We start from the raw sequence: 14,625 nt of genomic DNA on the forward strand, positions 1-14,625 counted from the left end.
AACTTTTGTAGTAGGTCAGTATATATGTTTAACAACGATAAACTCTTAGAAACACTAACATTCACTTGATGATGTCATAGGTGATGTCATTTGAGATGCCAGCAGTGAGGTCATGAGTGATGTTACTGACCATGTCATTAGTGATGTAATATTTGAGGTCATTAGCTTAGCAGTGCATTGCAGGGGCGTACGTTATACTTAGATCAGGTAACTATAGCCACCGAATTTCACTGGTTTTATGCAAGTGAAATCTAAGCTTAACCTTTAGCCTGTAACCTTTGTTTTTTTCAGTGACAGTATATATATATATCGAAGAAAACAAAGGTTAAAGGGATGTTATATTTGGTGTACCATTTTAAACAATCCAAACCACTGAAATTCACCAGCTATAGTTATTGCAAGTAAATGGAACTCATGCCTTAAAGTAACTATAACATGCATCCCACCTTGTATAGTGTTGTTATCAATGATGTTGCTGATGTTATCAATGATGTTAAAAAACAATTGTGAGGGTGTGAGTTATAGTTACTTTAGAGCATAAATTACAGTTAATTGAGATAACTATAATTGGTGAATTTCAGTGGTTTTGATAGTTCAAAATGACAAACCTAACTATATTGTCACTTTAACCTTTTTCCTTTCAGTGAATTTCTAGTTTTTTTTTATTCTTAACTATAACTGTCACTTTAGCCTTTGTTTTGTTTAAAATTAATTTCTAGTTTTTTTATTAATGTAGGTTATTGTCAATAAATGAAAGGCAAGTCTATTCATTTTGTCAGTTAACATCTCAATAAAACACATACAGTAAAAAAAATCCCCATGTGTAAGTATTTTTTTTTAATTCTGAGGCCACAGAGTGTAGTCATAGAGCCTACCTCAAGACGTCTCTGCACTCCTGAGCTGAAGAGCAAAGGTCAGTTCAGAGAGTGCCTAGAAATATCATTCATTTTTCCAGTGATCATATTCTAGAGACCCTAGGAGGGTCTGCTGTACTCCCTGCAGTCCCCCACAATACTTAAAAAAAACATGCTTCTGGTGCCCTGCCCAGATTGAGGCTACCACCAGCAACAAAATATATTTAAATTAGCCCATGAAGGTTACTTGTTAAGTACAGTGAATAATAAATGTATGGTTCTACTAAAAAACGTGGAATGGAGGTTGCCTCTCCTTACTCCAAAGCTTTGCTTTCCAGAGAACTAATTTACAGCATTACTACGTTGGTGCAAGAGCTTTAAAATTTTCTTTAAAATGGGATGCAAAGTACATTTTTATAGCGATACTTTTCCACTGAATTCATGAAAACTCTGATTCCACCATTACATCAGATTTTGAAAACTATGGAGAAAATAGCTTTGAATAATTTTGATAGTATTTTCTTACAATGAGATGTGAAATAATATAATTTCAGTCATACGAGCCATCTCCTTTCTAATTATAACCTTACCACACACACATCGGAAATCTACTTTTAGGCTTTAAATCATCATGAGGGCATCTAGTTTAGATACGTAGCGTGTCATATTTTTATATATTATTCAGCCTGGCATGTGGGTTTTACTGCTTTAAAGTCATCAATACCTTTCAACAGAGAGTGAGGGAGGAATGGTCCAAGAACTTCAACAAAAAGGTCAGATGCACTGAATACTGCTTCTACGTGGTGAGCACACTCCATCTGTCCTCTGACCCATATTATATTTTTCTTCATTTGAACCTGCTACTTTGGCGACAGCCCAGCAAAAAGCAATTCAATCAGACACAGGGAGACCTCCGTGGTCCAGATGAATCCATTTTGTATGTTGACTTATACCCAATTTTCTTCATCATCTAGTTTTGTACCTAATAAGTTAGGAATTCTGACCGGAGCCAATAGGTCCCACAGAAAACAAACTATTTCCGTTTTAGGAGATCAACATCCCTACCCCATAACCCAAGAGTTAAACCAACTTCCTTAGATGTATTACCATTCTTTTCATAACTCTGAGACCCTGTTCCTGTACTTTATAAGTTGAAGTTACACCATAATGCCAATGTCCATTGTGCTTTCTTTTGCTTTCAATTGTCCTTTTTTCTAGCAATTGTGAATACTATGGTATCAAGCTGTAGGTTATTTTTTACCTTTGTAGCTCATGATCTCAGTTTTATCTACGGTAAGAACATCCTCCATTTTACAGTTTTATTATCATAATCCGTTAGAGAATATGTAGTAGGATTCCTAACTTTACTACTCCTAAACTGAGACAAAATCCTAACTTTACGACTTTCGGTATTCACAATAGGCATTTAGGAGTACCAAAGTTAGGATTCCTAACTTTACTACTCCTAAACTGAGAAAAATCCTAACTTTACGACTTTTGGTATTCACAAAAGGCATTTAGGAGTAGTAAAGCTAACTTTGCTACTCATAAATGCCTTTTGTGAATAGGTATAGTCGTAAAGTTTGGATTTTGTCTCAGGTTAGGAGTAGTAAAGTTAGGAATCCTAACTTTACTACTCCTAAATGCCTTTTGTGAATACCCAAAGTCGTAAAGTTAGGATTTTGTCTCAAATTAATTTTGTGAATCGGGCCCACTACAACTAAATTTTTACTGTGCTTTGTTTTCACATCTGGATTGTGTTTATGTTCATCAGTATTTTGTGATGGGAAATAATACATAGTGTTAATAGTAGGTTCCATAATTGTTTTACTAATTTTTTCATCACCATTTTCATTGTGTATAGTGTTTTGTTTTGTTTAGTTTCTACAATACTTCTACATATATTTATATATTCTGAATACATAAAGTAGAGTTTTACCAGAAACCCTATTTTTGCATTAAATTCTTTATTGCAACAGTGATTACAATAATGTACTATAGACGTGTTCTATACCACCTCCTTAGTGATATACCTTAACTGCTTGTCCTCATCTACCTGGAAAGTCGAGGAGGCCGAGAGGGCCAATGTACTGTCAAACAACAAAAAATGATCGTCTTTGATGGTGGGGAAAACCTGTACAGTGTCCAATGATGATGGTCTTCATTGCCAAGCATGGGTCAAACAAAAACCCTAGTAGTATTTGTGCAGTGAATATTTCATCTCATTTTGCTTTAATGAAAATCCAAATATGCATTCCACTGTGAGTTGTTTAGTAACTGTGATTGTTCCCCTCTTTTGTCAGCCTTTAATGGCATTCAGAATTTTAGAGAGACTGAAATAGACAGCAAATTTGCTCTGGGATGTGGTTGGAGGTCATGTTTTAGAAAATCATTGTTGCTATTGTGTCTTGCGATGTTTATCCTCTCGAGACTTAGATGTTTATCCTCTCGATACTTACAACTTTTATCTATGTTCTTGCAGGATATGAATGACTACTCGCCTGTATTTGACAAGTCTATGTACTGGGGCATGGTGGCTCCAGATGCAGTGAAGGGAACCATTATTGTAACCGTCTCAGCTCAGGATCAGGATCCCCCGGTAAGTCAAGGGATGGTGTGAATATATTGGGTACCCATGAGAGGAAAATGTGTTCCCTCATAGGAGACCATCTCTCAAAACAACAGGAGTAATTAAGATGGGTTCTCAAAGCTGCATTAGTCATAGAATCAGATTAAAGACAAGTTTTGAAAAGTTGCTATGTGCCTCTCGAGGAAAAAGAGTTATCATGATCATTACAAAAAGCTGTGAGATTAGAATGTTGATGCCTTGTCGTGATAATTACTGTGCCTACAGCAGAACCCATCAACAAGTGAAAACTTGCAAAATTTCAGATACGTTGGTACAGTCTAGAATGGGGTAAAAAACAGAGTTTGTAAGGAGGTTAGTTTCCTGTAGCTGATGTAGTGAAGGAAAGTTATTTATCTAAGAGCATCAAATGGAAAATATTTAAAGTAGATTATTCATTCTCTAAAAATAAGGACACATGATAAAATATATGTTGGCTTAAGTACTCTTCTATATGGATGTAATGGAAAATTATAACTGAGTCATGATTTCATGGTTAAAGACAACGCCTTTACCCAAAACTGTATGATTCATTTAGTCTGACTCTGATTGTGCGAACTAAACAGTTGAGAGAATGGCACCTAATACAAATCACGACTGCAGTTCTTAACACCAAAAATGTACAGTGAAACTAAAGGAGTTAGAAAGCACAGGCTTATTTAAGCAAAAATGGCAAAATGATCATGCATTCTTGTCTACCTAATCAAATATCATACATAAACAATACACAATGACCATGGGTAAATGTCAGCATTGTACTCCCAGTGTGGCGTTACTCTTCTCAAGCTCAAAACCAGTAGTAAATATAGGGCAGGAGAGTATGTACGTACCATGAAAAGAGGAAATTACCATGGACCCCCAAAAAGTGAAAGCAACAGATGTACAAAGAAGCAAGGCACACAACACAAATCCATGGCACTGGCAAAGTCATAGTGAAGATAATATTGAAGAGAGGACAATTGTGGTTGAATATGTATCCAAACAATAATAACTGTGTTTAGGCTGGCCATATGCCAGACATACAATATGTAAATAATGTAGGAATCCCATCGTGCCATAAAACACACCAACTACCTTAACTGTTGACAGTCTCAAACAATTGTATCAACAAGGGGGAAGCAAGAAACTAGGACAATTTTTAACGGGGTCCAATGTACATGTCCCAGAAAGTCTAACCAACAACAAAAAATACAGAGTTCCCCGGGAAAAGTCAACTAAATGACTAACGTTAACCTCTCTCTCATTGAGTTCAACAGAAAAAGTGAATGTTGTGAACCCTTTACGGAATTTAGGGATACCTCACACAGGTCACCGGTTGGACGACTATTGTCATCCCACCCGGTGATCGTCCAGCGTCATCATCGGTATCCTGCCCCTGCGACAGACTGGCGGTGCAATGCCTGTCGGGCAACAACGGATGCTGCACTTTGGCGGGGATCTTTTATTCCTTAGCCAAAGGGTGTGTGGGTGTGAGGGGCCTAAAAAAGTGCAATAGTGAGCGTGAGTGTAGTCTAAAAAAAGTCAGTAGAGTCCATAGGGCAAAATTTTAATGGCATGGCTCACTGCTTTATTAAAAGGAACGATAAGGGGTATTGAGGCGAGACAATTAAAGTAATCGAGCATCATTCAACCCTTAGTGAACGTATGGTCAACATGTTTCTTGCCACTAAGGCAATTCATCAGGACCAAAAAAGTGCTCATATAATTGCTGTAGATCCCTCAGTGGTCAGAGGAATCGAGTATACGACCTGGTGTGTGTCGTAGGGCAATCCTTCGTCCAGTCCCTCCCCAGAACCGTAGTCCCAGGGTTGGAAATCCCTCACGCTGACCTGGTGGGGCCAGAACTGGGTGTAAATAACCTGTTCGTTGCTGGCAGAGGGCGTCTAGTCACCTACCCCTCCCACATCGGTATTACCGCAGGACAGCCGGGTTCACAACATTCACTTTTTCTGTTGAACTCAATGAGAGAGAGGTTAACGTTAGTCATTTAGTTGACTTTTCCCGGGGAACTCTGTATTTTTTGTTGTTGGTTAGTCTCAAACAATTGACAGCAATGTGACATGGTTTCTTCGGGGGATGAAGACACAAGAGATAGAGTAGCTCAGAAATTTCTGCAAGCATTTATTTCACATTACTACATTTTAAAGCAGCAGGTTTATGGTTTGCCACCTGTAATCCACATCATCTGACACAGAGACCATCAACAACCTCTATGCGGCAACACAATTCAGTTGCACATCATTAGCAACATCATTGGTGCACCTTAGAATTCTGCAAAAATTTGGAAAACAGTTGATTGACCATGGCACGCAACACAATATATCAGTCACAAAATAATGTGCAGCAAAGTTGGAATGAACATTTTGTTCACTTAAATTTCAATAGTACATATTTGTATGAATATTCCAGCTTTTTTTTCAACCGAATTATAAGGTTAGTGTATTAGTGGGAGAATCGTTTGAAACACATTCATTTAAAATTTGTCTTCACTATCAAAGAGAAACCATGGAAGTCTTGGTCGTTGCTACAGGGGCACATGTGGGGCCTACTCAAACACACAGGCAACTTTGCAAAAAATCATCAGATATTTCTGATTAAAATCAAGCAGTTGTTTATGTAACTGCAAACAGTAATTCAATGCGTATGTCTTACAGCATTAACATTGTACCACATATAATAGTTTTCTGACTGGTTAACTTTAATAATACCATTCATTTATTTTTGTGCCATGTCCACCCACACCTATCATGTCTTGCTGCGCTTTATACTAATTTCCCTTTATGCTAATGAAATAGTAAGTTGTGCTCTGACTACATTTTATATAGGCACCTTTTTGCCTGACCTGACCCCTCGGACTTCTGGGAGAAGGGAAGGCTAGCTACAACAGAAAGTAAGTCATCACATAGCATAGTGTATTATGTGCCAGGCATCACACTCATTGTGTTGTAGCACATAATAAGCTAATAAGAACTTGAAAGCCATCTGTGAGCTGATCGAACTCTGATGTGATGTGAATGTCACAGACAGATTTGTGATGTGGACAGAAGTTTGAGTTGAGGATACTGTTGCACCCAGTTGTGGAAGAAGTTAATGAGGCAGACTAACTCATTGATCTCAAGCATGTTAGTTAAACAAGGCACCTGCACATAGTAAACATTCCAGCATAACCCAAGAGACACTTTGAAAATGGACTAGTCTATGATCACACACTAAGATCTGTACCTGTGGCCACAAAATAGGGTTACAGGGGCACAGGGTTTGGTCATAAGCCACTTATTGCTTAGAATACCCTTACCCACAGTACACATGGGCAGTGAACTCAACGCAGCATTTTTACAGCTTTTTGAAGGTTCAGCATGGAAATTTAAAAGAAAAAGTTTATGATAATGTAAAATGTTATACTATATTTAGTGGCATGTCTGAAACTATTGGCACTGAATGGGAGTTATAGTTGTATACCTAATTATAACTGAGTAATGTCTGTTGTTTCAATTAGATTTTAGAGAGAGCCATAATGATCCTAATATCTTTTAAAGGAATATTTATGTATTTTATAATTTTTCAGTGAATTTTGGGGTTATTTTTCATTTGGATATATTTGAGGAAGGTTAAATGCCTGTTACTCTGACTTCAATGCCAATTTGGTATGTCCTGTGACAGTTCCCAGCAGACTCTGGGGTCATTACCTATACCCTGTGTCCAGTGGGACTACAGTCAGAACCGGCTTGCCGTGGCCTTCCATTGTATCTTGTGGGCTTTCAACACAGGGTTTGGCGATTAGCAGGCCCATGCGTCCAGTTCACTTACTTTCAGAGCACACACTGGGCACAGACATCAGAAGATCATTGTATTCAATGGTTCAGCAGACATCAGCTAAATTGCATGGGAATATTTGCATTTCTCTAAATGATGCAGATCAAAAAAGCGGAGGGCGGAGAGAATCTTTTCCTTTTCGACAGATGTCTGATGCCAACATCTTCTAAACGAGACTCTGATTAATTAAATTCTACTAGAGATGTTTGATTTTAATAAGTGGCTTTATGACCTTAAAAAATGCCATACATGTCCCTATCCTCCCAAATTATATTAGTTACCATCTAGTTCTAGGTGGCACTATTGATCTGAAACGAATACAGTTAAGCCGGTACTTCAGTTTCCCTTCTTGTTCATTATAAATAAGAGCTGTAAATTCAGTTATTTTTTATGCCCTTCTGTCTCATGTCGCATACATTTGAAATGTTTTCCGGGTTTTTTTCACTTTTGCCTATGTATCATTTTTGTTTTATTGCGTTCAGTTTGAAAACAACTCGCTGCCTACACAGAAGAGTTAAAATCCCCTTTAGGGCCATGGATGCCTCCTGACTATGTCGTTCACATCATTGAAATGCAGAAAACATGGTAATTAATTTAGTCTGTGAATGCACTGGGAGCATTTGAAAGCAAGCTGTTAACAAAATGATCAGAAGTCACTGTGATGGCTGGGTGGCTCTCCCGCCACATTATGCATCTGTGTTGCTGAGAAAAAACAAAGAAACGAAATAATATTTGTGAGAAGCGAGATTTCAGGGATAGATAAGAAACAGTGAGATCTAAAGGAGGGAACTAAAAAGATTAAAATCAAGGTGCATATTGCATGGCTTTCTATAAAAGACGTCATTGGACAAAAGCTAATTGTGAAGGCCGCTAAACAGCATCACATTATAAGAATTAACACCTGAGTGAGAACACCTGACAGTTTAATTCTATTTCAGCACAAATTACAGGCTTGCTTGGTGCACAGGGCGCAATGCATTACGCATATTCAAATCAAATGCCGCTCAAAAAAGCGGGGCGGTTCATGTTTGTTTGGTTCAGAAGAATAACTTGCTTTTTTTCATGAAATTATGCGCGCAGAATTAATAGTTGATTATTCATTGTGAAGTCCCTTGAGCGTTCTGTGAGTTGAGAGGCGACAAAAAAAAATCTGCAGTATGCAGACGTGGCAGTTTATACCATTTCCTCTTATCGTTGTTCTGATGCATTATTAGAACCTTAAAACCAAATCACAATAGGTAATAAATACATCTGACGATGAGAATTTCAAAATAGAAATGCACGAATGGCTGGTGTTTAATCCTAGGGGACCTATTACCAAAGCTGAGGTCCCTATATCAAAGGCACTGTTTTTGAAAAGGGACACAATTTGGTTTTACTGAAGGGATACAAATATTCCTCTAATAAACATAAATATATGTGAAATAACCTATTTTCCAATAGTCTGTGTATTTCTGATTGGCACAGCCGGCATGTTTCCAAGGTCCATGCTTGATGGGCTACTCCAAACCAAGTTTTTTTCCCTTTGAATTCTGGGATTTGTAGTCCTGTTTTATAATGGAATAAATAATACTACAATTCCCAAATTCAAAGAAAAAATCTAGACAGGAATATCACATCATGCAGGGACCTGGGAAACTTGGTTGCGCTAGATTGGCATGACTCAAGATCTTATCAAGCTCTATGCCAAGCCTCAACCCTGAGAGAGGCCACATTTTTGTAGTTGTGGTTGTTGACTGATTCGTCACTAGTTAATCATGAAAACTGCAGCAAAGGACAATAGATCAAATATCACTAGAAAGCAAAACTCTTCCTTGACCAACACTTCATCAAAAAGTGAGGTGGCCACTAACAATACCCAAGCCTTACATATATCATTGTATTCATTTTGTTATGTGGAGTCAAATGTTCGCCTCAAAAGGTGTACCGTGGCACTAAAAGAAAAACACAGGTAAATGATGTGAAAAGGAAAGAAAAGAACCCGATTACAATTGGACTTGGAAAACAACCACAATTTTAGAGCTTTTCTGAAACTTGCAGGGTTAGATATCTCTCGAAGTTCGTGTAAGAGCGATAACCTTTCAGGCGATGGTTACAGAAAGCGCACAACAGCCAAGAGATTTGAGATGCATTCTGGGAGCATACAGCAGGAGATTATCCTTTAGTTCTCAGGGTGCGAGAAAGCTGGTACCAAAGAAAAGCGATAGTTAAGAGGAGGACCATGAGAAAGAAATGCGATTTTGTGAACAAGGCACATGGATTTGACAACAATCTGGGGCCAGATGTAGGTGGCCAATTACCGGTCGGTAACGGCCGAATTCGGCCGTTACCGACCGGTAATTGGAAATTGAGATGTAGGGGGAAAAAAACAGGCATTTTCGGTAATTTTACCGAATCGGTAAATATACCGGTCGGTAAAATTACCGAAAATGCATTTTCGGTATGTAGGTGCCAAGTTGCACATTGACACAGAGCTTTGAAAATCGGTATTTTACCATGCAATACAATTGCATGGTAAAATACCAATGCAGGTGTACATGCACATCTGTGCATGTACACCTGTGCCATGTGGCACACATGCATGCCCTAAGGGCATGTATGTGTGCCACATGGCACACAAGCTTAAAACAGGGGTGCCAGAGGGTGTCAAAGTGACACCCCCTGCACCCTTGCTAAAATCGGTATTTACCGATTCTGTAATTACAGAATCGGTATTGCCCATTGATTCCTATGGGCTTCACAGCCCATAGGAATCAATAGGAAATACCAATTCGGTATTTCCAGATTCGGTAAATACCGAATCTTAACGATTCGGTATTTCCACATCTGGAAATACCTACATCTCCCCCCTTCATATTTACCACTTCTTAAATACCGAATCGGTAAAATTCGGTATTTAAGAAGTGGTAAATATGAATTACCTACATCTGGCCCCATGTGTTTTACTGGAAGCTAGAGTGGGAGATATATGGGGACACATTTACTATGAGTTTGCGCCAGGGTTGAGTCACTTTTTTGCAACAGCCCTGACACAAAATCATTTATGATATTTACTGAACCATGCATGGCCACTTTGCTTGCTTTTGCATGATTTAGTAATTACAAAATAGCACAAAGCAGAGTATAGCTCTGCCTTGTGATACCTTGCGTTGAGAAGGAGTTCCATGTGGGGAGCATGGGTAATCCTATGCATCCACCCTTAGATTTTGGCGCATTCCCACATTTACTACTCCTCGTAAACCTGGGACTGTATCAAAATGCTACGCCTTCCCAAGTGAAGTGTAATGAGGAGAAATATTTTTAGTTTTCCTCGTTATTTCCTTTTCCCATGTGTACACATTCTGCAGCACACATAGAAATAGGGATACGCTTTCAAGGATTGCTTTTGTGCAGGAATTATCCCTTCCTGAAGTAATGCAGGCACCGTTGCACTATGACGCAAGGATGCCAGCGTTGGCACTAGGCAGCTTCAAGTGCACCGGCACAAGGAGAGAGCAGAAGAGCTCCATATACGGTCCGACAGGCATCAGTCCAGATCACTTTTCTGGGCTGCTTCCTTGAAGTCAGCTCTGCCAAGGGGGTGACGATGGTGCCATATCCCTTGACAAACTTTCTGCAGTACCCGGTAAGACCTAAAAAGGCTTGCACCTCTGTCTGGGTCTTGTGGGGCTTCTACACCAGAATGGTGTTGATCTTAGTCAGTAGGGGCACCACATTGTTGCTTCCTACCTTGTGCCCTAAGTACACCACAGATTCCTGCCCGATCTGGCACTTACTGGACTTGATACTGCAGCCTGCCTTATGTAAAGCCTTCAACACTTTGCAGAGGTGTTGCAAGTGTCCCTCCCAGCTGGATGACACAGCAATGTCATCCAGGTAGGTGGCACTGAATTCCTCCAGCCAGGACAGTACCTGGTTGACCAGTCTCTGGAATATGGCAGGGGCGTTTTTCAACCCAAAGAGCATGACACAGAACTGGTAGTGCCCCTCTGGCATTGAAAACATATACCTCTCTCTTGCCCCATCAGTCAAGGCAATCTGCCAGTGCCAAGACGTTAGATCACACGTACTAAGGTGCCTGGCAGGTCCCAACCAATCAATGAGCTCATCAGCTCTGGGGATGTGATGCGCGTCAGTCCTGGTGACGGCATTCAGCCCACGGTAGTCCAGAACTAGAATTCAGGAGTGGCACCGGGTGCAGCAGCTTTCGGAACCAAGACCAATGCACAAATCAAGGAGTTGTGAAGCTAAGGTATCAGTGCCGAGGTCGAGGCCGGCTCCCTGGCTGCCACAGGCGATACCAGTAAATCAAATATGCAAATCATGGATAACCAACCACAATAGTGATTTATACAGGGAGCACTTACACTTCGAAACTGACCAGCAGTGGCAAAGAGCCCAACGCATCTAAGCCAGAAAAAGCAAAATCCAGCACAGCATCAAAAATACAGGAGGTCGAGGCAAAAAGTCACTGGAAACAACGCCAAGGATGCCAAGTCTAACAGGTACCATAGATGGCTAAGGCACTGGCCTTTTACTTCAATGTGTACAGATACTGACAGCCTTTGCTGCAGTGGTGGCTCTCCTCTTCTTCCCACTTCAGAAACTAGAAGTAATAATAAGTAATTTACAATAACTACTTGATCTGCAGAATAGAAGTAGGCCTGAAAAATGGTTTGTTGGTGTGGAAATGTTATTTGGGAATAAGAACCTCCTTATGTTTGTGCTCTGTGACATATTAGCAGCCAGACACCCAAAACGACAAGAGGAGAATAATGTGAGACATCAGCTGAGAAATGAGATCAAAATAGTGGAACTGTAAAAAGATGTTTTAAGGCATAAGAATCGTGCAAGTCATAGGACTACAGTGTTGTCAGCAAACAGCACGGAATATTTTCAGACAATGTTATTTTTGCTATTTGACTGTATCATAATGCATCCGCCAAAATATATGATTATTTATTACCTCTACGCCCCTCGTCCTCGACCCAGTCATCACTCATGAGGTATCCCACAAGACAGGAAACAAAACAGGAAACGCTTTTAGGCTCCACCCCCCTCCTGCCAGGTGCTATATTACACCCAACCACTAGAAGCACATCCTGTTTTGTTTCCTGTCGGTGGTTTACTTGATGGGAGACGCTTGGGTGAGTGCCGGGCACCTACCTGCTTTGCTTGTCCTGTGGCTTCCTCCTCTGCTGGGCTTTGGGGGTTCCCGTGGACCGTCGTGGGATGCTGTGGAGTTGGACTGCTGGGCTTCCCTGTCTCCTTCTGGGCTCGGGAGGCCTGTGTTGCGTGGCTCCGTGGGTCTCCCTGTTCTTGCTGCCCGGTTTCATGCTGTATGGTGTCCGGATCGGTGTGGATGTTGTGGTCCTCCGTTTCCACTGGAACTCGGTCCTTCTGTGCCTCATGGAGCGGTTGTGCCGTTCCTGCTGTAGTTGATGGTGAAGGTAGGAGGTTGTTACCTTAGCGATTGGCCGTGTATTGGGCGCGCTGTGGTTACGTTTACTCCCCCTGGGGCGTTCCTCGCTGGTGCAGGCCCGCCTTTCCATTGGGCGCCTGGGTGGGCTCCGGCGCGCCTGTTGTTGTGCTGGGCGTTCTTCTTACAGCGGGATGCCTTGTCGGCCCGCGCTTGCTGTTGGCTGCGGGTTCCCTTTTGGGTGATGCCCCCTTCCTCACTCACGGATTCCTGGTTCGCTGCGGCCTCCGTTATGTTTGGCCAGCGGCTTGGCCGTTACTGGGTTCCTTTTGCCGGTTTCGGTTTCAGGCCTGCCCTTCCCTGGGTCCGGTGTTTGGATTGGTCATTTCAAGACTTTTTCAGGCCTCTTCGGTTTCCTTTCTCCATGGAGAGTAAAAGCTGAGCAGCATATGACTCATCAAGACTTGTGTGTTAATACCGTCGCACAGTTCGGTGTAGCTGCAAGAACAATCCGAGCTAGGTATGTTCTCATTCAAATTGCTGGCAAGTCGCGGATGACAGTAACGCAGTCACATAACAAAGAATGGGCTGATTGGTTTGTTTGCTCCCTCTTTGTATATTCTGGACGTGAGTATGTTTTGTTTACTGCTGCTATTCTTTTGTGCTTTATGGGCATGCATCTTTGCAAGTGGAAGCTTTCTTCTCCTATGCCGTGAGAACTCGGCTACTCCTGTGAAGCTGGCCAATGTGGATGTTGGTCGGATTACTCACCTTATCCTGGTGGCGCTGTCTGATGTGATGGCGGGCGAGATGGCTGTTGGTGGTCCTTCTGGTGCTGCTGACTTTTCCTCGGACATCTCCTCAACTCTGTTGATTCTGATGGGTCTTCTCCTGCTGTGCTTCAGGGCTGGTGCATTTCCAGGGATCTCTTGCCTACTGTCCTTTCCCATGTTCGGGTGAATGTGGGGTTTCCTGATGCTTCTGCGCCCGGCACCTCTCGGGATTCGGTCTTGCCTCAGTTTAGGTGACCTGTTGCCTATTCTCTGCGGGTACACCCTTATGTGATTGGATGTCCTGCTGAGGGTATGGATGGACCCGGATCACATTGCCATGCCCAGGGTTTCTGTCCGAGATTTATCCTTTACAGGATATGGCGGACTCCTTGCCTGATTCTGTCCCGGTGGGCTCCGTTGTGGCGGGTCTTGTGGGGCATCCTTCCATGGCGGTTGATGACATCCTGAGGGACGGCGTGGATAACATGGTCAATCGGCTTTCGGAAGAATCTTCTGCTGGGTCTCTCCTTGCTATTCGATCTGACCTTTATGGGGCCTGCGTGGCCCAGTCTTTGTTGTCTGCTTTCCAGACCCTGTTTTCCACGGTGCAGGAGGGTGGCAGCTGTCCGGACATGCTGGAGTCCGTGGAGCGCCAAACTGAATTCCTATCGGACGTCACAGTTGTTTAGATGAGGGCTTCTGCTATGTCCTGTGGTTCCTCCATTGCTGCCCGTCGGATCCTGTTGCTGCGGGATTGGAAGACGGACGCGTCTCAACGTTCCATGGCTTTTTGGTTGCTTTTCACTGGTACCCTGCTGTTTGGTGACTCTCATGAGGTCGAGCTGCTTATGGTGTTTCAGGAGCGCAGGCATTCCTTGTCTTTTCGCCAGCTTCCGTCCCGTGGAGGTTCCTCCTTCTCCGGTGCCAGGTCATTCCACCAGCCTTCCTGGTTTTTAGCAGTCTTCCTTCAGGAGTCAGCATGGGACTGGCCCGTCCTTTCCACGGAAGTTTCAGGAGCACTCCCAGCTGGGTGCTGGGTCTGGCCCGCAGCGTTCCTGACTATGCCATCCAGGAGATCGGTCTCACTGGTGGCCCACCTGTGGTTGGTGGGAGACTTCGCCTGTTTCTTCCTGCTACGCG

The 14,625-nt window shown here is 42.1% G+C and overlaps 1 protein-coding gene across 1 annotated transcript in view; it reads left to right on the plus strand.

The window, feature by feature from the left end:
• Positions 1 to 14,625, plus strand: part of PCDH15 (protocadherin related 15) — a 2,579,312-nt gene that overhangs the window by 1,940,603 nt on the left and 624,084 nt on the right. The window contains exon 21 of the mRNA XM_078642873.1: positions 3,337 to 3,453. Coding sequence (XP_078498999.1) covers positions 3,337 to 3,453 — 117 coding nt within the window. The remainder of the gene's footprint in view (positions 1 to 3,336; positions 3,454 to 14,625) is intronic.

The sequence above is a fragment of the Lissotriton helveticus genome, chromosome 5_1 (genome assembly GCF_964261635.1).
Source record: "Lissotriton helveticus chromosome 5_1, aLisHel1.1, whole genome shotgun sequence".
NCBI lineage: Eukaryota > Metazoa > Chordata > Amphibia > Caudata > Salamandridae > Lissotriton > Lissotriton helveticus.